At 42.3% G+C, this 23,011-nt stretch overlaps 1 protein-coding gene across 1 annotated transcript in view; it reads left to right on the forward strand.

The window, feature by feature from the left end:
• Nucleotides 1–2,501: 2,501 nt before the first annotated feature.
• The window catches only part of LOC310928942 (connector enhancer of kinase suppressor of ras 2), a gene marked incomplete at both ends in the record, with an annotated part of 62,227 nt that continues 41,717 nt past the window's right edge, over nucleotides 2,502–23,011 (forward strand). The window contains 2 exons of the mRNA XM_083891609.1: nucleotides 2,502–2,565; nucleotides 20,510–20,673. Coding sequence (XP_083747735.1) covers nucleotides 2,502–2,565; nucleotides 20,510–20,673 — 228 coding nt within the window. The remainder of the gene's footprint in view (nucleotides 2,566–20,509; nucleotides 20,674–23,011) is intronic.

Genomic DNA, 23,011 nt, shown 5'->3' on the forward strand with positions numbered 1-23,011 from the left:
ATTCTAATCATGATTGTGACGTGTTCGCAGACAGGAGCCAATGGGAGCGCGAGATCATCGTTGTGACATTCGCAAAGGGCTGAAAACTGAGCAGCGTGGTCCCGCCCACCAGTGACTTTGTTCTGTGGGTCTCTGCTGCTCAAAAGGACGAGGTCACAGTTTCCTGACTGTAGGAAACTGCCGGTGTGTACCTATACTGTAGTAAGAAGTGGAATGTTGCCAACAAGAAAGTCACATTTTCACTCCCGGCCACCATACATATGTAGTACTGTTGTTGTGGAACAGACAGCAGGTGTTTATTTATTTCTCTAGCTTTTATTTTTGAGTCAACATTTGCTGATAATAGATTTTCAGAGAAGGTTAAAGTTTGGTAAATGTTTGAATCGGATTGCGTTATAAAGCTTTTATAACTGACTTACACAAAAATATTTTTAATTGAATTTCTTTTTTTCTTTTAGAAAACAATACTGTGCATTCTCTAATAATATGTGCATAGCAATTAAACTGTAAATATATAAATAGTGTTACTAATTAGGTAACTGTAATTACAATACATTAACAGAACTTTTAACAAACTGTGGTAACCATTCACCATTAACTAGGTGCTTACTAACATGCATGTAAGTAGTAGTAAATATTAAGCACATATTAACACCTTATTCAGGGAAAAATCTTGATTCATGTTGTAATAGACATAGAATAAGATGTTAATGTGTGCTTAATAATTACTCATAAGGGCTCGTATGCTACTTTTATGTGTTAGTAAGCACCTAGTATATGGTGAATATGTGTTCCTAAATATAAAGTCTTACCCAATCTGTATGCTACATAGAGTTAAAAAAAAATAAAGTAAAAGTAATTATAAAATGCACATATGTGATAGAAAATAATCTAAATGTGCACATTTTACAGGAATATAAATTTGAGTAAATAAGTTATACATTTACAAGCAGACACATGAATGATAGATAAAATAGTGCATCCCAAACCTGCTCAAATATACATAGACAAACAGAGGTAATCGGTCATAACACTTAGATACTAGAAGCACATTCGAAGAGCAACTAACTCAGAAAAAGTAGACAGCACGTCATTTGACATCTTTCTATGAAAATGCAAAAGCAGCTCTGTGTTAGCTCATGAACTCATTTTCATTAAACAGCAATAAGCACTGTCCATTCATGTGTTTTATTTGTCCTTTCTGTGAGTAAAGGTAAGGTTTGAGAGTCATGAGCATGTTAATGAGGAATGTTTCCACATTGATTCTCTTTTTTCTGTTGTGATCTCTCATATGTCTAGACTAAAAAGAGACAAAGCCACAGTATGACCTATCTGAACGGTAGTGAGTATGTGTGTGTGTGTGTCCGTTAGTTTTTGGAACGGGGGAGAAACTGCTTCGATCCATGACGTCACCTGTGCCCCAGGTGTGCAGCAGGGGGCGCTGTTTCTCTCTCTGTTTCTCTCTTGCGCCCAACGGCAGCGCCTGCCAAGTGATGCTGAGTCTTTCATCCATAGAAAGTAACCATAAAACAATAATAATAAGAATAATGAAAATATATGGCGTATAAACTTCATGTTTTCAGACCAGCCAACGTGTAAGTTATTGTAATGACACCAATAATTTAATTAAAGCACCTAATATGTAATATTTTAGTATTGATGAAGTTATAACGGCTATGATATAGTTGTATTGTCGCTGTTTATTTTTTGCCTTTCTCTCTCTGTGTGTGTGTTTATGACCTATTTAGGAACTGTTTTGGCATGACCATTAGTAATGGAGACCAAAACCCGGTCCTAATGAGACAGATACTCATTTTTGAGGAACTGGTTAAGTTTAGGACTGAGATGTGAATTGTGGTTAGTTTAAGATTAGGGTTCAGCGTTAACTGGTTATGGTTAAGGCTAGGTAGGTAGGATAATGAGGCTGTCTTAAATGAATGGAAATCACTATTAGTCCTTAAAAGGATAGCGCCACAAACCTGTGCGCGTGCATGTATGTGTGCGTGTGTGTGTGTGTCAGGGAGGGAGGCAGAGAGATCCTCCCTATATGGTGTGCGTTGCACCATTCCCTGGTCTGTATTATGAGTGGTGGCCCTTGTGATGCTGCAGCAGCGAGGCGGGAGGGAGGAGGGGAGGGGAGGGGAGGGCTCGCTCCATCCCCTCGCGCCCACCGAATCCACTTCTCACAGCGCGCGGGCTGCTGGCGGGAAGGCACGAGAAAGTGAGAGAGAGAGATAGAGATAGAGAGAGGAGGGAGGGAAGGAGGAGAGAGCGTGTGTGCCTGCGCGTGCGTGCCTCAGTGTGTGCGCGTGGACTGCACCACCGCATCCCGCTCACCGTTTCTGCAGGCAGCCATGCTCTGATGGCGAGAATTAAACTGACAGGCTTTTCTTTTCCCTCTGATCGATCCACCGCCGTGTCATTCCAGATGTGACTGACAAGCCGTTTTATGTGGCCCGCATTGAGTCCTGCGCCGTTCATCTCGGAGAGACTGTGACACCATGGCTTTGGTTATGGAACCTATAAGTAAATGGACACCAAAGCAAGTTCTGGATTGGATGAAAGGTAATGTTGGACCCCTTGATCGCAACAGGGCTGATCATGTTCATGCATGGTATAGAGGAGGAAAAGGAGGAGGTGGAGGAGGAGGAGGAAGAGGCTTTGTGGTGAAGATGGTGAGCAGTGGAGGGCCACACACTGTGTGCATGTGTGCTCTCCTGCACATCCAAACCTGCAGGCTGACGTATGTGGTTATAGCTGCTGTGAGTGACTGTGGTGAGACCGACTGAAGTCTCTAAAGTGGAGTGGATGTGTTTGAGCCGGTGCAGAGAAATGGATGTCCCCGAGAAGCAGGGAGGAGTGGAGGCTCAGCATTCTGTCATCCTGTTTCAGAGCGTATACCCATCCAAGCCAAGCCTATAGGCTGCTGCTGATGCTGCTGCTGTTGCTGACTCCATCACCACCACCACCACCATCATCATCTTCATCACCATCACAATCAGCAGCAGTAGAGCACATCTCATCAATGGAGCGGAGAGATATTCCAATTGCTCTTTCGCTCATATGCTGTAAAAACCACAATTGTGTGTGTGTGTGTGCGCGCTGCCGTGTATGATACTGCATGTAAACCCCCCCACACATACACACTTCCACCCCCACCCTCACCCCAAATCCCCAATTTCAGCCATATAGTCAGTTTCAGCACTGTGGAGATGGCGCAATGCCCACTGCCATGAGAGGTAAAGGCAGTTGTGTGTGTGTGTGTGTGTGTGTGTGTGTGTGTGTGTGTGTGTGTGTGTGTGTGTGTGTGTGTGTGTGTGTGTGTGTGTGTGTGTGTGTGTGTGTGTGTGTGTGTGTGTGTGTGTGTGTGTGTTGCTCTCTTTGCTGGATAGGCTACATCCCTTCACAGACAGTATGAATGAGTAATCACTAATGCACATGACTCTCGCTCGCTCTGTCTGTCTTTCTGTGTGTGTGTGTGTGATGGCAGGAGCTGTTCTCTCACACTGGTCAGCTATCAGAGCTGTGACAGAAACTGTGGTAGGCCCACTGACACACAGACAACGGACATGGACAAGTGTCCGCAATCCCTTCACACAGGAGAATGACTTAATCACTATGATGATGTCTATTTAGCTACTCGTGATGTGTAGATCTACATTACCTTCACCAAAGACTGCTCATCTATGAGTTTCTGGATGTGTTCCGCACATTCCGTTTCATCTCAGTGAAGCTCTGATGTCTGAGATTAAAGTCAAGGTGGTGGACGGGTCCTCAGGTGACGTGCTGACGGAGTATGCAACTTAAGCGATTACTCCAGTGTTCCTAGTTTTGCAATCTCTCTCCTTAAGCAGCCAATCATCAAGTTATAGCTTCTTCGTCTGTTTGGAAACTTTTGCTTCTGCATCATTCATTAAGAGGGGCAGAGTTAAATTTGATTGGAGATGAGATTACTACCAAGCTAAATGTGGTTAGGAGTCTTGCAACATGGGAAATACAATAAAAATGTTGATTTTGGATCAATGTTTCTAAGCCACACAAAGAGTAACTGATAAATCAGTCCACATTTAAAAGTGAGATAGCAGTATTCTGAGCTCGGGAGCCATCGCAGAAACTCATTGTCATGTGTGGAACTGTTTTGATCGTGTTGTCATTTTATGGACAAGTGTTTAGTCAATGCGCACTGTTTAGCTCATCAGGTAGAGCTGGTGTCCCTGAGGCTGCAGCCTTCTGCAGCGGTGTATGTTCAATTCTGGCTAACAGTGGTCTTCTCTTTACCACTTTCACACTTTTACTCTCTTCTGTTCAATTAAGGGGAAAAGCAAACAATAAATACATCGAAAATGATGTGCTAAAACAGAATCCTACATGTGGAAATGTCATGGATCCATTTTATCCAGGGCAAGTTAATAATTTTCCCTGCAGGCTCCAGCAATGTTATAGCAGGTTTAAGTTGAGTATGAAATAATGTATTTGGACCCTGAATATATAATGTTATAACTGAATAATACACTTTGAGATATGCTGGTTGTAAGGAACAGATACAGTTTAGAACAGCATGTCCCTCAATCTCCAATTACCATCGCTATGAAATGACCAAAATAGGAACTGAATTTTTAAAGGGAGGCAGACGATGCGACCCCTAAATGTAGAAGAAGAAGAAGGAACTGTGAGCTTCAAAGCTTAAATAAAGTTAGCAATTTTTTTTGTTGTTTGTGCCATTGTGTGCATGTTCTGAGAAACACCCAATTAGCCTTATCATCAGTGAAGTAAAGAGAAATAAAATGGACACACTTGCACCAAACACATTTGTAGCCCAATGCTGTCTTTGGCCTCTTTCAGATGACAAGCTGAGGCCCAGAATTATTATTATTTTCACATTCGCCAGCATCTCCCACTCCCAGTTGTCCCTGTTCTTCTGTTGTCCCAGTTAGTCTTTTTGTCTGCAGAGCCTCATTCATGGGTCTTCATTTTCGTAGGAATAACATAAAAGGGTAGTATTAATCTTGGTGTGTGCATACACTTTCTTGCATACAGCTTGTCATCTTTCTTACATTGAGCTGATTGGTTTTGTGGCAGTTTTAGCATGCAGTGAGTGTATTTTTGTGCGTGAAAAGTACTTTAAGTGTGGATACATAAGCGCAGAGAGCAAACACTTGTCGCGATCTTTAATGGCAAAAAAACTGTGTCATTTTGCCAATGTAACAACACCTTTAGGTGACCTGTGAGTCATGCTAGTTTCTATTATGATTATTACCATGCCTTTACAAGGCCGCCCTGGTAGAGAGATGACAGGAAACAGCGAAAAGAGAGAGATGCAACAAAGGTCCCCAGCCAGGCCCACAGCGAGGACTCCACAGTCAGTGCTTGGTGCCCTGACCTCCAAGTCAAGGGAGCACCGCTGATCTGTGTCTGTACCGGAGAATGTTTGTGTGCAACTTTCAAAATATCTGGCTCACCAAAATTGCAATATTGTCATACATTGTACAATATCTTCATTGATTTGACATGATTTCCCTTAAAATTGAAAATCAAATTCATTAGACTGATATTTCTTTTAACACCTTGCATCTTACGTAAACTGCTTTATGTAATCAATTTAAACAGATTACATGAAGCAGTTAAGTTTTTAATTCAGTTGAAATAATATATTAGTAATTTATATCCAATATTACTATTGTTTCACATATGTAAAACAATACAAACATATTCATATACGCCTAGTTTGTTTTGGTCTGTGTTAGAACCTGTATTCAGATCAATAAATCTTAGAAAGAATACCAATAATAAGTATGAAAATGTACTTAACTAGGCCTACTAAAGGAAAAATATGTCATTGTGTAGGATGATTCTTTCACAGTTATGCTATTAAGTACAGTGAGTACTGAGCTACTTTCCACCACTTGTTGTAGTCAACCTTTGGTTGCCTTTTTGTTTCATATACATTTAGTTTGCCCTAAAACTGGAATTCATCAATTGGACAAATTTAAAGGGGTCATATTATTCCATATTTCTCCAAGTTAACCTAGTTCACTGGTGTCCTAATGAACATGTCTGTGACATGCTTTGGTCAAAATACCATAATAATGAAGCACCACAGCAGTTCAATCACCCTGCAAAATCAGCCCTGTTCAGAACGCTCTGTTTAGTAGTATCTCTTTAGGTCCACCTTTAAAAATAGTAAAACAAAACTTAAGGGACAGGAAATGACATCAGCCACAGAGGCTACTAGGAGCTAACAGCAGTTAGAATTTGGAAAAGTGATAATTTGCAGGCTCTAGCAGGCACATTGTCGTCATAAATAACATGTATCCACTGGACAGATAAATCCTCTGAGGCTGGAAGTTTGTGTAGAACTCTGTGCTGCACTGTGGAGCCAAGAATAGAACTTTTTGCAGACTTCGTGGACCTCTGGTTTTCAGATACTGTTGCCCTCGCCAGCATTCTCGCATGTTTTACGGCCAAAGTGGAGCTCAGTGAGACAACATTTCCAGGAATTTAGCGCATTGTGACGTCTCAATGAGTGCGGAAGTCAACATCCTGTACTTAGACTGAGGAGGACCACAAAAACATGAGTGAGTCATCTTTTTTCACACATATTCCAACTGATAGGACCTCCAGAGTCCCAAATATAAGGATTTAAATTATTAAAAAGTTGATTTTGCATAATATGTCCCCTTTAAGACTCCACTTTTTAGGAATTCCCCCTTGCTAAAAACAACAGGAGACACCTTTTTTTGGGTGCAAGCTGCACAAGCTTCATCCAGATTCTGCGACAGCAGTGGACCAGGGCTGTCATTTGAAAAAATGTGGGACACACAGAGGGATTGGGAAACTCTGCAGTCCAATTGAGACAACCTGACACAGCTAGCTCGTAGCTATCAGGCCAAGCAGGCTGTACTGTGTGTCTCGTTGCTGTAGAAGAGGTGCTCCAGCAGCAGAACACTGGTGAGGTTCACAGAAAGATGACTCATTTGTTTTGATTTGAGCACCCACACAGAAGGAGTTTCCTCCCGCTATCGCTGTGTATGTGTGTGTGTGTGTATACTGTTGGGTGCATGCAGACGCAATTGATGTGTAAAGAATGACGTGCAGGGATTTGTGCTTTAACGCTGAGAGGCAACAAAAAAAATGGACTTCTTCTCCTCTGTACTGTGTATATGTGCCTCACAAGATCACCCTGCACTGTCACATGCACTGTATCGGCAGCCTGCTGATACATATACACTGTTTACTATTCCTGCAGTATAATCACTCTTTTCCTCTGTGTGTGCTAATACTTTGGGACACAATTAATATCTATTAATATTGGGACTAGGGCTGAACAATTTAATCAAAATTGTATCGAAATTGCAATATAGCTAGGCCAAACATGTGTGTCAAAATATCATTTTAGATTAATTATTGTCTTGCTCTATACACATCTTATTCTACAGACTGCAGAGAAGATCTTTGTTTTTCATAGATGTTGTCATATAATCATTTTAAATATGTTTTGCGAATGAAAATAAGTCCTACAAATAACTGAGATCATGAGATGTTGTCTGCTCGGGATCTCTCATTCAAAACAATAAGAAAATACTTTTTCATGGGATCATGGGAACTGTTGTCTTTACACGGATAACTTTAGCCACAGAACACACAGCAAGCAATGACAAGTTGTGATCATCCACTAAAAAGTAAAACATTTTTGCTAATGCAAGTGCTGTCATTTTTAGGTATTCAAGGTACCCAACCCCCATTGCTCTCCGGGCATTGCTCAGTGGTTGCCCGCTGCTCCTAATTCTCGGATTAGGTTTATAGTAGAGGATGGGTTAAATGCAGAGAAGGAATTTCCCCTGCGGGACTGAGAAAGGACTAATTTATTATTATTTATATTTATGGTGCCCAGCTGACATTGGGTGAATGGCAGGGTACACCCTCAACAGGTTGTCGGTCAACAACCATTCACTCTCACTCACACCTACGGTCAATTTAGAGAAGGCTTATCAAAGCCATTTTAGTTCAGGGGCCACATATGGTGCAATTTAATCTCAAGTGCACCAGACCAATAAAATAAGCATAATAACCTATAAACAACAAGAACTCCAAATTAAATTCCAATCACAATGTGAAATTTTCACAAATTCATGGTTTAGAGTCCAATTTGCCTAATCCCCAGGTCTGCATGTTTTTGGACAGGGAGAACATGCAAACTCCATGCAGAAAGGCCCTTGTTCCGACAGGGTCACTAACCTGGGTCTTCTTCCTGCTAATGCAAGAATGCTAACCGCTACACCAACCACGTGGGCATGTTTTTAGATATTTTAATGTTTAAATGTTTTATATCTAAATCTAGAAGTATGTAGCAGTAGTATGCTGCTGGAAACTGACAATGTTACTGAATACCCAATCAGAGAAGGCGTTTTTGAATGTTATTTGGTTGTTTGACTCTTCTGGGGTGTTGAGGGCAATGTTTACTACCGTTCCATACTGTGCCCCCGATTTAGTCGCCTGCTGGCTCAGTGAGAAGGTCTTTGATGGAAAACACGCTTCCTCTGGCTCTGACTGTGTGCTTGTTGTCGTTTGAGCTGCATTAAAGATTAAAGAGCATGCCTTATTATGGGGGAAACACATGCACACACAAGGAGAGATACTCCTCCATTTTCGTACACAAAAGAAAAGCAGAGGCACAGATACATGTGTGTGAGGAAGGCACGTGATCACTGTAATAAATGGTATGTTTCTACAGTGTGTGTGTGTGCACTCATATACCGACACACAAACTCTGAAGCAGCAGCTTTAAGTGGGGCATCAGTAGTCATGGAAACCAGATCTGATCGTGTTGGAGTCACAGCATGTCATAAGATGGGGAAGCAGCAACATGCTCGGATTCTTAATTCACATCCTATACTCTACAGCAGCATACATTTAGACATGTACCAAGATCCACGAAGCATGCGCCCCGAACACACACACACACACACACACACACACACACACACACACACACACACACACACACACACACACACACACACACACACACACACACACACAGAGCATACTGTTTTACAGCCATGAAAGAGAGAGAATCGGGTAGGAACATGGATTCTTAAATGGAGAGGTGCAGAGGAATAGAAAGACAGTCAGGGAAGAACTGAGGGTGAGAGCAAGGAGGAGGCTGAGCATGATGGAGGAAGACCAGGGAGAGCACAGAGGCGATGGCAGAGCGGTGCGGAGAATGGGAGATGCAGTGGGCATCATATCAAAGCACTTGCTCTATCCGGCTGCTGGGACAGAGGGGCCTGTGTGTGTGTATGTGTGTGTGTGTGTTGCATCTAGGATCTTTTGGTACAAACACTGAAATTGTTCAGTAGTTCTCATGGGGACCAAAGCCAGGTCCCAATAAGGCAGAACCCCATTTCTGAGACTCTGGTTAAAGTTAGAGGTAAGATGTGAATTGTGGTTTGTGGTTAGGTTATAATGTTATGGTTACAGTTAGGGATGAGATATTGTTAAGGGCTGCCCAAATGAATGGAAGTCAAGGCAGCGTCCTAACAAGGATAGCTGCACCAAACTGTGTGTGTGTGTGTGTGTGTGTGTGTGTGTGTGTGTGTGTGTGTGTGTGTGTGTGTGTGTGTAAATGTGTTTTACGGGGCTTAGTTTTGCACCTGTTTCTGGAGGTCACATGATACAGACAGAGCAGCAGATGATGTATGAATAATTTGTGAGAAAAATGATATGGAAATTCACAGGAAAGCTTAAAAAGATCTCAGGATCAGATATAGATATAGTCATAGTATTTCAGCCTTTATGCTGTTAACAGTATCCAGTGTTTCCATTTTGGAAATAACAGTGTATTTAGTTCAGCTGTCACCACTGTACTGCAGAGCAGGGGCGCTCAGTTTTCCAAATGTTTCAGAATTACAAAAGACACTTGGGTGAATCATCCTTGTGGCAACACGGTTGCTGAGTCATTGAATATAGTTTTTAAAGTGTACTGTCATTCTGATATACGTTAGAGTGTGTTTCCACTGATCATTAATATTGAACTAGGTGTTGACCAGAACAAATTGCATTAGATAGTGTCATGAGCAAGTGGTGGACCCAAAAATGCAGACAGACGACAACGAGAAGTAAAACTTAAATAATATTTATTAACAAAAGATAGTAGCAGGTGAATCGTGCTAACAATCAGTGAGTGAGGTGAAGGGGGGAAACGCCGATGCAGCTAGGCGAGGACAGTAATACCAGCTCTGACTCAAACACAGGTTTGAGAAGGGAAACATGAAACGTGGGGTGGATGTTGAGAGATCGTGGCAATTTAAAGGTACAATGTGTAGTATTTAAGGGTTTTTATAACCCAAAATCCACTTTTTTATACATATTATGTGCTCCTGCATTGTCTAGTCGCTGTATAATAGTTTTTGTTTCATTTTCGTAGTGTTTCAAAAAGTCATGTTAAATAACATGACCGCGGACCGCGGTTGCATAGCCACTGTTAGCAGCAAGACGCCATGTTTCTACCAGAGCCTGTAAGGACAAACGCGAGAGAACAAAACAAGCGTCTCTTTACTTGTAGCAGAAGTCCCGCCTCCTCTCTCTCCGCTTCGTCTTCTACGGCCGCGGTAGCTCACCCTCTCCCTCGCCTCACGAACCTCATCTGCTGACACGGAGAAAGACAACGAGGACGACATTTGACCAGCTGCGGATATCGTAGCGCTCAGGGAAGGGAGGGGGTGAGCAGAGCAGCAGGTCTTTGTTGTAAATTTCAGCTTCTCCTCTAGATGGCACTATAAACTACTTATTTCCCCTTTAAGGCGGACAGATGTGGGGTTGATGACTCGATCCACTGGGAAGGGACCAATGAATCGAGGGGCAAGTTTGCGGGATTCCACCTGTAGGGGAAGGTCTTTGGAGCAGAACCAGACCCTTTCCCTGGCTTTAATGTGGGAGATGGAATTCTGTGACGGTTGGCCTGCAACTGTGACCGAATGGAGGCGCGTTGAAGGGAGACCGTACTTGTCGCCACACCGCCTGGCAATGACGGAGATTGGCCTGGAACCGCCACCTCATCCTCCTGGAAATCGAAAAGGGGAGGCTGATAAGCCAGGGACGCCATAATGGGGGAGACACCGGTGGAGGCAGAGGTGAGGAAGTTGTGAGCATATTCGACCCAGGGGAGGAAAGTGCTCCAGGGGGTAGGGTGGCTGGCGGTGACACATCTTAGGGCGCTCTCCATGCTCTGATTCGCCCTTTCAGTTTGGCCGTTAGATTGAGGGTGATATCTGGACGACAAACTGGCAGAGGCGCCAAGTGCCGAGCAGAATGCCTTCCAGACCTGGGAGGAGAAGTGCGACCTCTGTCTGAGACGATGTCGCTGGGAAGGCCGTGGAAACGAAACACATGGTTCACAAGCAGATCCCCTGTCTCAGCAGCAGAGGGCAGTTTAGGGAGGAGAATGAAATGGATGGCTTTGGAAAAGCGGTCGACAACTGTAAGGACGGTGGTGTTAGATGGGGAGGGTTAGGGTTAGGGCTAACCCTAACCAGTATGGAGAGGGGGTTAAGGAGACCAGTGGGAGGACGGTTTGATGATTTGCCTCGGGTAAAGATGGAACAGGCATAGACAAAGGTGGCTACATCCTGAGCCATGGATGGCCACCAGAACTGTTGTCTGAGGAATTGGAGGGTTCAGGAGACTCCAGGATGACAGCCGAATTTTGAAGCATGTGACCACTGAAGAACCTCAGAACAGACGGAGTTGGAAACAAAGAGGCAGTTAGGAGGTCCACCTCCAGGGTCGGGTTCGGTCTACTGTGCCCTCCGGACCCTCTCCTCCACCGGCCATGATGCTGCTCCCACGATTCAGGAGGGGGACAAGATGGGACAAGGTTCCAAACAAGGGGGGCCTGTGGAGAACTGGTGGGATAAGGCGTCAGGTTTCTGGACCCTGGTCGGAAGGTGAGGGAAAAGTTAAAGCGTCCAAGAAACAGGGCCCACCGTGCCTGTCGGGAGTTCAGCCGTTTGGAGTTTCTGAGGTAGGAGAGGTTTTTGTGATCAATCCATACTATGAAAGGTTGGGCGGCCCCCTCCAACCAGTGTCTCCATTCCTGTAGAGCCAGGACCCACAGCTCACGATTTCCCACGTCGTAATTTCTTTCGACGGGGGAGAGGCACAGTTAGAAGAAGAACCGGGTTGCAGAAAGGGCCTTTCTGCATGGAGTTTGCATGTTCTCCATGGGTTCCCCGGCTTCCTCCCACAGGAATTAGGTAAATTGGACACTTTACAAAAGCATAGTCCAGCCAATCCATCTCTACTGTCTTCCCTGCTTTTTCAACATGCTAACTGCTGCCAACAGAAACAGACTCACACACATCACTCATACTGCAGCCAAAGCAATAGGCGTCCCCACCCCTAATCTATTGGACCTCAACAGTACACTCACCATGAACAGAGCACAGACCATCGCTCATGACCCCACCCACCCCCTCAATCCCTTTTTTATTCTGCTTCCATCAAGACGCAGATACAGGGCTATGGGGTGGAAGCGAGTACTCTTTGGGAAAAGCTTTGTGCCCTCTGCAATAGCAGCACTGAACAACAGGTCACAGCGGTGATGGATCACTGGGCCGCCCTCATTCCCCTGTAATGCCAACTGGTGATGGTTTTTCTGTTTGTGTCTGTGTAATGTGATGTATATGTGCTGTTAACATCCATGTGGATGGGGTATGTGGGGACATGGTGGTGGGTGAAGAACTGTAACTGTGTGTATCTATGTATTTTCATGTATTTCTATGTATTTCATGTTTTTGAGGCTTTATGGTCAGTGAAATTTTTTTTCCTATTTAAGGACAAATAAACTAACTAACTAACTAACTAAATAGTACTACTTAAAATATTGACCGTAGGTGTGAGAGTGGATGGTTGTTTGTCTATATGTGGCCCTGTAATGGACTGGCGAAGATTGGCGCAGCTACCCCCCAGCGAACCGCATGTGGAGGATAAAGCAGTGGAAAATGGATGGATAGATGGATGGAAAACTTCTTAAAAAGGAGAAAGAAAAAGATTGTACAGGCAAAGTTCTCCTTTCCTTGTGGATAAGGCCTCAGTATGATTGCAGCCACTTTCTTCTTTGAGGTTGGTAAGATCTTTGCTTCTGAACTTCTTGCAGCTTCCTGGCTGACCATGTCTGCCTGCCTCCTGTTCTTCAGATTTCCTCTTCACACCTCCCTGCTAGCTGGATTTCAGAGAGAAAGCTGCGATGCACTTGAAAGCTCATAAACTGGGGAGCAAAAATGCCACATTCTTAGGAATAAACTTCATGACGTGATGAATATTTCACAGTAGAAATATTTTTAGTAAGTGTCGTGCCTTTTTCTCACACTTACTGAGGCACTTACTCCGACTCAGAGCTCAGAGATGGGGGCACGGTGGCAGGCTGGGAGTCGCTGCTGCTTGCTGCAGCTCTTAGCCCAGACTCCACTCTGACCCTAACATTCTCTCAGAAGAGAACCCTGGTTCGTTTGATTTCAGTTGACGTTAATGGCTGAGCAGCAAAGTCACTGCAATGTGAGTTGTTCAGTTTGAGCCATAAATTGAGTCTTTTTGTATTGTGGTCTTCAACAAGCGTTGAATCAATACGTGGAAAACACTTTAATGATACAGTGTGTGTGTTTACGGTGTGTATGTGTGCTCTTTAGCCGAGCATCAGTGTGGCGTAATGAGTAGCAGCAAATGCAGACCCCTCACTTCTGCTCCTGGTTGCTTGGCAACCCTTGTGTGTCTGTAAGGGAGGGATTTATTTTGCCCAGGAAAGAGGAAAAGATTGGAGCAAATTGCATGAAATGTGGATGAAGCTGTCAACACGAGATGCCTGCTCAAACCTCAGCACACAGGTTTTAAAGTGGTGGTTGGAATCAAGCGATGCTTCCGTGTCTCTTAGAGATACAATATTTTACTTGGTGATTTTTTTTCTCTATATACCAAAGGAGAAACAAACAAACAAACATTGAAAACCCTGTGCATTTGTGCTAATGCTGGGCTTTAACATTTTATTAAAGGGAAATCCAGAATTCAGAGTTGGATTATCAAATGATAAAATCTGCTGTTTTGAAAATGCTTCATTCCAAGTTCAGGCAGATATTACCAGACAACCTCCTGAGTTTCTGTTGTCTGATGCTCAGTAAAAAGAGGAAAGAAAAGGTTAATGGTCTCTGAAGGCTCCTAAAGTGTGGTACAGTCAGTTTCTCACATTTGCAATTACCTTTTCCATTCCTAAATATTGCTTTAGACTATCTTAGAAACAAAATGGCCGATTTTTGAAACATTCCTGAGACATGGCAGAAAAACAACAACTATATATTTACAGGAAACACTAGAGTGAATGTAGTGAATGCTGGTGTGAGCACATATTTAATAAAATATCTTAATCCCCGTGTCAGTATTGCTCCCAAGGAAATTATAGCGGAAGATTATGACTTAATGAAGTGAGACACATTTCTACACAATTACTTTTTTTGATTGTTTATGTACAGAGTAGGCTTTGTTTGACTCCGATTGCACAACATGACCTACATTAATCAGATGCCAGTCTTTCTTGCTGTGCCAAAACAGTCTGATGTGAGAAATCATCATGGCGTCAGGAAATAAGTCATTGTCTGAGGTATGTATGTGGTAACTGCGGTGGATTGTGAACTATCTGGTGAGACGAAGTACAGTGTGTGGATGTTTGTGCTATGTCCAGCTGGCATATCAGCTCAGCAGATGAACCCACATCAGCTGTTTGTCCTGGCATTTTGACTTGCAGCTGGGTGTCACACTGTGTATGTACCTATATGTGTGAATGTATTGCTGCTTTTGCATGTGGACACTTCTACACATGTGAGAGTACTCCCACTGCAGTGAACACAGCAATCCAGCATCCACAGAGTGAATGTGATGCCTTTAGGGACCGTTTTGGGCATAAGTAAGCAGTCCTCATGAAGACCAAAACCTGGTCCTAATAAACGAGCACCTAATTTCCAAGGAACTGGTTAAGTTTAGGGCTAAGATTTGAATTAAGATTCCGTATAAGGCTTTGATTCATCTGTAAAAACAAATAGAAATCAATGCAAGTACTGAAAAGGACAGCTGTGCGAACTTGAGTCTATATGTGTATGTGTGTGTTTGATGATAGTTATAGTAGGAGGCTTCCCCAGCAGAAGCTATGGACCGCTCTCATTCTTTATTCATCACCTCCTTATATAATTTATATCCATAGGTGTATGTGGAGAAAGGACAAAGGAGAGGAAAAGGTGCAACAATAGATGAGTGGACACCTGGGGATGGAATAGTGAGTGATAGAAAGTAATGTTTTTTTTTCTTGCATCTGCAGAGATGTGCGATGGAGATATTGGTGAACATTTTTTTTAAGTGCAGTTGCCGGTCCTTGAATTTACACAATGATGAAATCCTGTAAGCCATAACATACCACATGGTAGGACATGACTACCAATAAAAAGAATTGCTACGCTTCAGGGGTGTAAATGGTGAAGGACAAATGTGAGAGCAAGGTAAAATCTGGGGGGAATGAGAAGGAGGAATCTTCTTCTCCTCCATATTCACTGCACTTCCACTCCACTTGTGCATTATCTCCACTAACATCGTGATATATCAGACCCACTGTTTATCTTACTTTCACCTTGGACTTTTCCACGTCTTTGCTTTTCTTGACAGTTTATGGTTTGCTCTTCCTTTCCATGCAGCTTCTCCTTTAATTAGGTCCTCTTGTCTTCCCACTGTCGATTAAGATTTCGTGACACATGAGAATTTGATGCTTGTTTAGAATTACATTTGTGTGGTGGTTCTCGCTGAGGAGCTTTTTGTGGTTAGACGAGCAACTCCAGCAGTGTTTTTTCTTGAACCTCAGCCTCTGCTGTATTTACAGACACTTAAATACTGACTAATTTAGATAGACACACACCTACTGTATGTCATTGTTTTTCATTAATATTCTCTCTGAAACTAAGCAAACAACTGCAGAGGAGAGAATGAACTTTCTGTTTACACCAGCAAGTGTATGCTCAGTGTACCTGAACGGTCAAGTGATTTTAGCTGTGTCAGCAGATGTACTTCTGAAATGGAGCTACAACGCTTGTCTGGACACAGATCTATTTCATATAAAAATGTTTTATGTCATATTTAAATGAAAATGTAGTATATGGATGTAATATTAGAGTAATAGAGTAGGCCACCTCAAAATTGTCATAGAAACTCCTGTCACTGGTGTCATCTTCTGGCTCACTTCCTGTCTATTGCTGCTTAAAATATTATGGAAAACTACAAAATCAGACCCTTGAGACTGTGAGAGACCCATGTCATTGACTAAACACTTACAACAGTGATATTTGTGGGAATATAGAGCTATTTAACGGAGTTCCTCTGTAGGATTTCACTGATAGCAGCAATACTTTCAGTACCTCAGTAAATGCACTGGGTTGTACATGTCCAGTGACAATAAAGGGTTTCATCACTGCTAGTTGTTATGGGTGTCAAATAAACTGAGAAACCAAATGCAGAACTTAAGAATGCACAAAAAGAGTCGTTAACAAAGCGAAATGTAACGAGTACAGAACATGGAGCAGAAACACTGGGAGTTGGCTAGGAACACAAAAAAAAAAACCGGAACATGAAGAAACTGGAGAAACAGACAGGACACAATTGTAACCAAAGACTTACCAACAAACTGAACCAGAGCAAATTAAACATACAAAACAAATTTTCCAACGCAGACACTGAGGAGCACAGAGACTATAAGGCTACAATTACACTAGCTGGAAAATAAATGGACATTTTCTTCCATCCGTTTTACAAAATAACTTTGTGCACACATCATCGTTTTCAATTTTTTTTATATTAACCTGCATAAATTAGCTGTCGAGAGCCATCATAACTGAGAGGCACAGTAGGAAGAAGGAGAAAGCCATACAAGCCAATCAGAATCCTCATCGACAACAACGACTGACCTCTCACCCTCGATGTATTTACCTAACAATTCAGCGAGTGACAGCAGCTATGATCACGACATCCTTAAAATTCTCACGCAACTCCTCCAGGACAATAACCTCATTCTCGAAGTTCTCCCACCAGACAGCAGTCCTCCCCGGTCGGACCCAAAACCGGCGACACTGACGCAGTCTGACTCGTAACAGAAGAAGTTCTGAGATTGCTGACCTCCGAGCCCTAATGCGTCTCTGCTGCTCTACGTAATATAGGAGCTGTATGCAAACATGTAGAAAGTGCTTGCACCAACAGAAATGCTACTGCTACCTGGAATGGTTCCATGATCATGAAACAAATGTAAAAAGGTTGAACTTTTGGAGCCTGGTTGCCTAAAACTCTTTTTTCTCAGTTTTTCTCAGTTTACTACAAAACTGTAGTTTTCCTAAATCTCCGCTTTTGCTTGAGTTTTTAGAAAGAATCGTTTTCAGAAGCAAAATCACAGTGTGTGTGTAAACAAATGGCACAAAAAAGGGGAAATAAAAATAGCCGTGCTAGTGTAAACGTAGCCTAAATACTAGGGCTGTCAAAATTAACGCGTTAACGCAGGATGATTCATTTGTGGAATTAACACGCTCATTTTTTTTTAATGCATTAACACACTTTCTCACTTTCATTGCGCTACGGGTAGACGTGCAGTTTATGATCAGGCAAGGCAAGCACCTGCTTGGGGTCCCGAGCCGATAGGGGGCACCCGTGACCCGACACTCGGAGCCTAAATGCATCAGTGAGCTGAGCAGCCGCATCAGTGAGCAGCCGCATCAAAAAAGAGGATGAAGAAAAAAGAAAGAAAGACACACAGTTGTAAGTGGCGCTGCTGGCGCAGATAATGATATAATCATAACATTAACAGTAAATGAACAGTTACTTTGTCTAACTAACGGGGACACAGCATTAAACAGCAGCTAACATTAGCGTCAGAATGCTAGCTGACGCTAACGCTAACTACTAGAAGCAGTGCTACAAAGGTGCTGATGAGGAATTTCCTGCTGTGGGTTTAGTAACCCCCAAGAAAACTATTTAACTTCTATACTTTATATTTTGTTTATAATGTGAGTTATTTACAGTGCAATGTATAATTTTTTTAAAAGTTACAGTATTTTATTTTTTCTATATATTTATATTGTCTTATAATGTGGGTTTTTTAAAGGTTATTTACAGTATTTTATTGTTCTTTACATTTATATTTTCACATACTTTATTTATCTATCTGTTACAACAACAATATAAAGAGAAAATTGATTTTTTTCTGGCATATTTACGAATGGTAATTAATCGTGATTAATCGTGATTAATCCACGGCTACCGTGTGATTAATCTGATTAAAAATGTCAATCTTTTGACAGCCCTACTAAATACAAAAGGGAGGCAGGGGCAATCAAACACAGGTGTGACAAACCAGACACAGGTGAAACACATTAGGGCGGGGCAGACAATCAGGTAATCAGCAAAACGACACTAGAGGCACACAGGAAAGAAACACTTCAAAAGAAAACAGGAAGCAAAGAAAACAGGAAACCAGAAATTAAAACTAAAAGCAACATGGGAAATCCAGGGGTCATGACACTATTATATCTTAAAGCTCACATAGAGTGGTCCTGTTGCACATAAATGTGAGTTATGGAGGTCTACTTACATACATTAACTTGATTTTATGGTAAAAAAAAACTCCTAGTTGCTGTAAACGAGCAGATAGAAATCTGTCTTTTCTGACGATGTGCTCAGTCGCGATATTGTAGACATAATATTGTTTTAACAATGTTTAAAAATAGCTTTGTCACGACTCCCCGCCACAGTCCCTTTTATGACTTTGAACCAGAGTCTGACCCAGAGTCAGAAGACACTGTCACTCGACGTTATTCTTCTTCTGCGGTTCAATGTACGCAAACGGATGTACCCGCCCTCCTGCCCGGAGAAGGAGGATCTGCTGTTCAGGAGAACCGCTGTTTATGTAACCGGACCGGGTTTTTTCAGAGATCTCGCTGAGCCCGAAATTACAATAAAACACAGCGTTCTCAGCAATGGCTGAACTGTTTGTTGCAAAACTTCAGGGCTTCGTAAACAAGGTAATGACACAGATACACACTAAAAAACAGAGTTAATTGGAACCTCCGGTCTAGGTCCGCTTTAAAGAAGTATATAACAAGTAATATACTTCATTTGTAAACTTCATGATAACCGTCTTCCATGCGATAACACTGTGCTATTATTTGTAAAACAAACAGAAATACATGGGATATGAAGGTTTGCCCAGTGGGAATGTATTAAATTAAACAGCTTTCACCATTTTTTACTATGGTGTGAAGTCTCTTACTGACGCTCTGCTTATATTTGTTGGTGTCACTGTAGGCTTATATTTTGTCTGGCATGTCCCGTGGCACATGGCACTACCACACTGTCTGCTCTCTGACAGCAGTCCTTCCCGGGGGCATCAATGTTTTCCTCACAGCTCTACTCGTCTTTAACAGCATGCCTCCGCGGCATCACCGAGACCCTGAATAACAACAGCAGTTGTAATTGTATCTGTTTGTGTGACTGTGATTGATATGTGTGTTCACATTGGGACAGAGTGCGCTGTTTGTTTTCCTCTGTGGCTCTGTGCGCGTGTACACTTTTTGTGTGCATGGATTTTCTTCCTCTCATGTGTTTTTTTGCTCTGTGTGTGCTCATTTTCAAGCGGGCCTGTTCATTAGGTCTGTGGGGAGGAGTGCTTTCTGCTGACTCTGTTTGGTTCAAAGCCTGGGGCTCTTACTGATCAATAGTATTCCGGACCTACCACGTCCATAGCTGACTAGCTCTCTGCATGGCAGGCTGCCACAGCTTAACAGCGGAAAGTCGTACATCACTGTAGCTCACATCTTTATAATTTGGACACTGCCTTAGTCAATCGGACAATGTATGAAACTCAGCACTTTCACTCTGCAACTGAAAAAAACGTTGATTGTATTCCACTGTAACTGAATGTTATCACAGTGTTGTGTGAGCAACAGTTACCAATTGCACATTGAAGTCATTTCTGGCTTTAGACTGGTGTTTTATTTCCCTTTAGGCAAAATAAAAGAACTTTACTTATCCCTTCACATTTGACATCTGTGTTGTATCTAAATGGATGCAATCCTCAGTATATAATACAAAATCTATCTAAATCAGTTGTCTTTTTTCACAGACTAACAATAATGTACATATACGTATTTATATATATATATATATATATATACATATATATATATACATATACATATACATATGTATCTCTATATCAAAATGTAATGTGAGAGCGAATGGTGTCTCTATGTGTCCCTGTGATGGACTGGTGATCTGTCCAGTTTGTACCCCACCTTTTGACCTATGTCAGCTGGGATTGGCATCAGCGCCCCCTATGAGCCTCATGTGGAGGATAAAGCGGTAGAAGTAATGAGGACTAACCACTGTTAGTAGATAGAAGCATCATCACAGGCTAACCTGCATCTGTCTTTGGTCTCTCCAGGTCTGGATGACTGTCTCCAGCAGTATGTGAAGAGTTTTGAGCGGGAGCAGATGGGGGGCGAGCAGCTCCTGCACATCACCCATCAGGAGCTCGAAGAGCTGGGCGTCACCCGAATAGGACATCAGGAGCTCATCCTGGAAGCCGTCGACCTCCTCTGTGCCCTGGTCAGTCTGCTTTTCTTATTCACATTACTTTCACGTAAAAAAATGAGTGGGTATACCTGGGAGAATTTGGATATGAGTGAAGCTGCTAAAATGAAAGGTGATGAACACCATTCTCATTGCCAGTGGTTGATCTGTCCTGGGGTATTTCTTTTCACCCCTTCATCACCTATGCATGAATTCTGACATCACAGACTTGCCAGAAACAAAATGAGTCAGAGGAAGAAAAAGCATTACTCCAGTCTCTCAGTAAATCAATTGTTTAGATGATCTGATTCACAAAATAAAGAGCACGGTCCCAAGTTTTAAAAAGTAAGGATCACGACAAACTTAAATGCCAATGGCTATGCTAATGGGAATTAGCACATGCACCTGGGTCTTGAGTTCCCACTGATGCTGACTGGAGCTCTAGCTGATTAAAACCTGAACGTGTTGCACAGGTTTTTGACCTGTGAGTGAATCCCAATTAAAAGCAGTCCCACTGGGGAAAAAAAGACAGTTTAAATGCAGGATTACAGTTATTTTTGACCACTGAAAATGAGTCATAACAGACTGATCGTAGAGTAGTTTCAATAATAGATTGAATGGAGAAATAAACCATGAGCTAAAAGCTGTGGAGAAACTAACAAAAAGACAACTGAAAAGACCAAAGAGCAGAGAAACACACATCTGCTGCCTGTTAATTAATGTCAGTGCTTTTTTTTCCCCATCTAAATTTTTCAAATTCTTTGCTGCTGCACATATTCACACGCTATTTATAATAATACAGCTATCAACAATGAGAATGTGTTTAAGACGAAAATATTTATAACTTTTGCTCTGTTTATCTCATAATTAGAAAAATCTGTGAAGTTTGGGAAATACATTCTCTTTAGGCAGACAGATATATATGTATATATATGTATATATGTATATATACATATATATATATATATATATATATACATATATATATTTGTTGGTTATCTTTTATTTTCCTCTTCCAGTAACTGACCCTGACTGTCCAGAAAGATCCTTGATCACATGGACTGCTTATTGTGATCTGTTTCGGTCACTGCCGACTATATGCAGAGCCACCCTGCCCAGGATTAGGGAATAAGGGAGATTTAGGTGCTACCCTCTCAGTCCAGAGAGAGAGAAGGAGCGATGACTGGGGGTGTGTGTAGGAATAGGATGCACCTTATCTCCCAGGCACACATGGCTGGATTAGTTCAGGTTTGCCTCTGTGTGTGTGTGCAAGTGCTAATCACCACCTCTTCTCATTCAGATGTTCCAGCATGGGAATGTGTCCCAGAGCAGCAATCACTTCACTGGAACTGCGCGCACACATTTACACACACACGCACGCACACACACACTCAAAGCCAGGTAGACAAGATGAGTCACTGAAAACGGTGGCGAGTATAGTTTTAAAGGATAATTCCAGTTTAGCCATCATCAGATAACAATGTCATGTAACTGCCGAGCTCAGGGAACACATCAACATCTGCAGCATCTGGAAGAGACAGGAGGAAGTCAAACAGATTGATTTCAAACAAATCCCCATGTTAGCCAAATCTATTATCAGCCGTGACAGTGTGGCTGGTATTGTTTTCACAGTGTATGTGTCACCGTGACTAAATGTGGTCCTGGGGACACCTACTGTAAAGCAAACAAAAGGTTTTGAGGATTTTTTGTATGGTCGTCCTGCACAAACTGTGTAGCTGAGATCAACCTAAGCAGAGTTTGAAGTTTGACGATGCTGGTGTGACCCATCAGTACTGAATAATTACTGTTTGCGACTTATCTGACTGTGCCACTGCTCATTTCTTGCACCACTGGCCTGAGATCACCATGTTCTTCTGGGCGAATACTTACAGTGTATAGTTTTATCATAACTGACAGAATTAATGATTAAACTATAGAAATAAAACCAAAGTGCAATAAAACAGAAATGTCATTTAAAGATAGCTGAACTGGACAAAGCTCTATAGCTACAAACTAAGAATAATTGGATAATAAAGGAAAATTCAGTGTTGTCAGCGATATAACCCGCCATAAGAAAAGCAAAACCCTGTTTCTCTGGCTCTACCACTGTGACCTTTTGGTCTTTCAGCAGTGAGAAGAGACATGTTACTGCGGCCAAAGTGCAATGCAAGTTTTTAGCACTGACTGAGCTTTTAGTGTAGGTGTAAATGTGCATGTACGTATGTTATGTGGCGATACAATCAAGTGTATCTTTTCAAGTGTGCAGTGAATCTTTAGCAAGACACACACTGAGAAATGACTCCAACGTGAGTGCTCATGCAAACTCTGGACTCAAAAGAGCACAGGAGTAATATCATATTTAACAGTCAGTTAA

The sequence above is a fragment of the Microchirus variegatus genome, assembly GCF_963457635.1.
Source record: "Microchirus variegatus genome assembly, chromosome: 6".
Lineage (NCBI taxonomy): Eukaryota > Metazoa > Chordata > Actinopteri > Pleuronectiformes > Soleidae > Microchirus > Microchirus variegatus.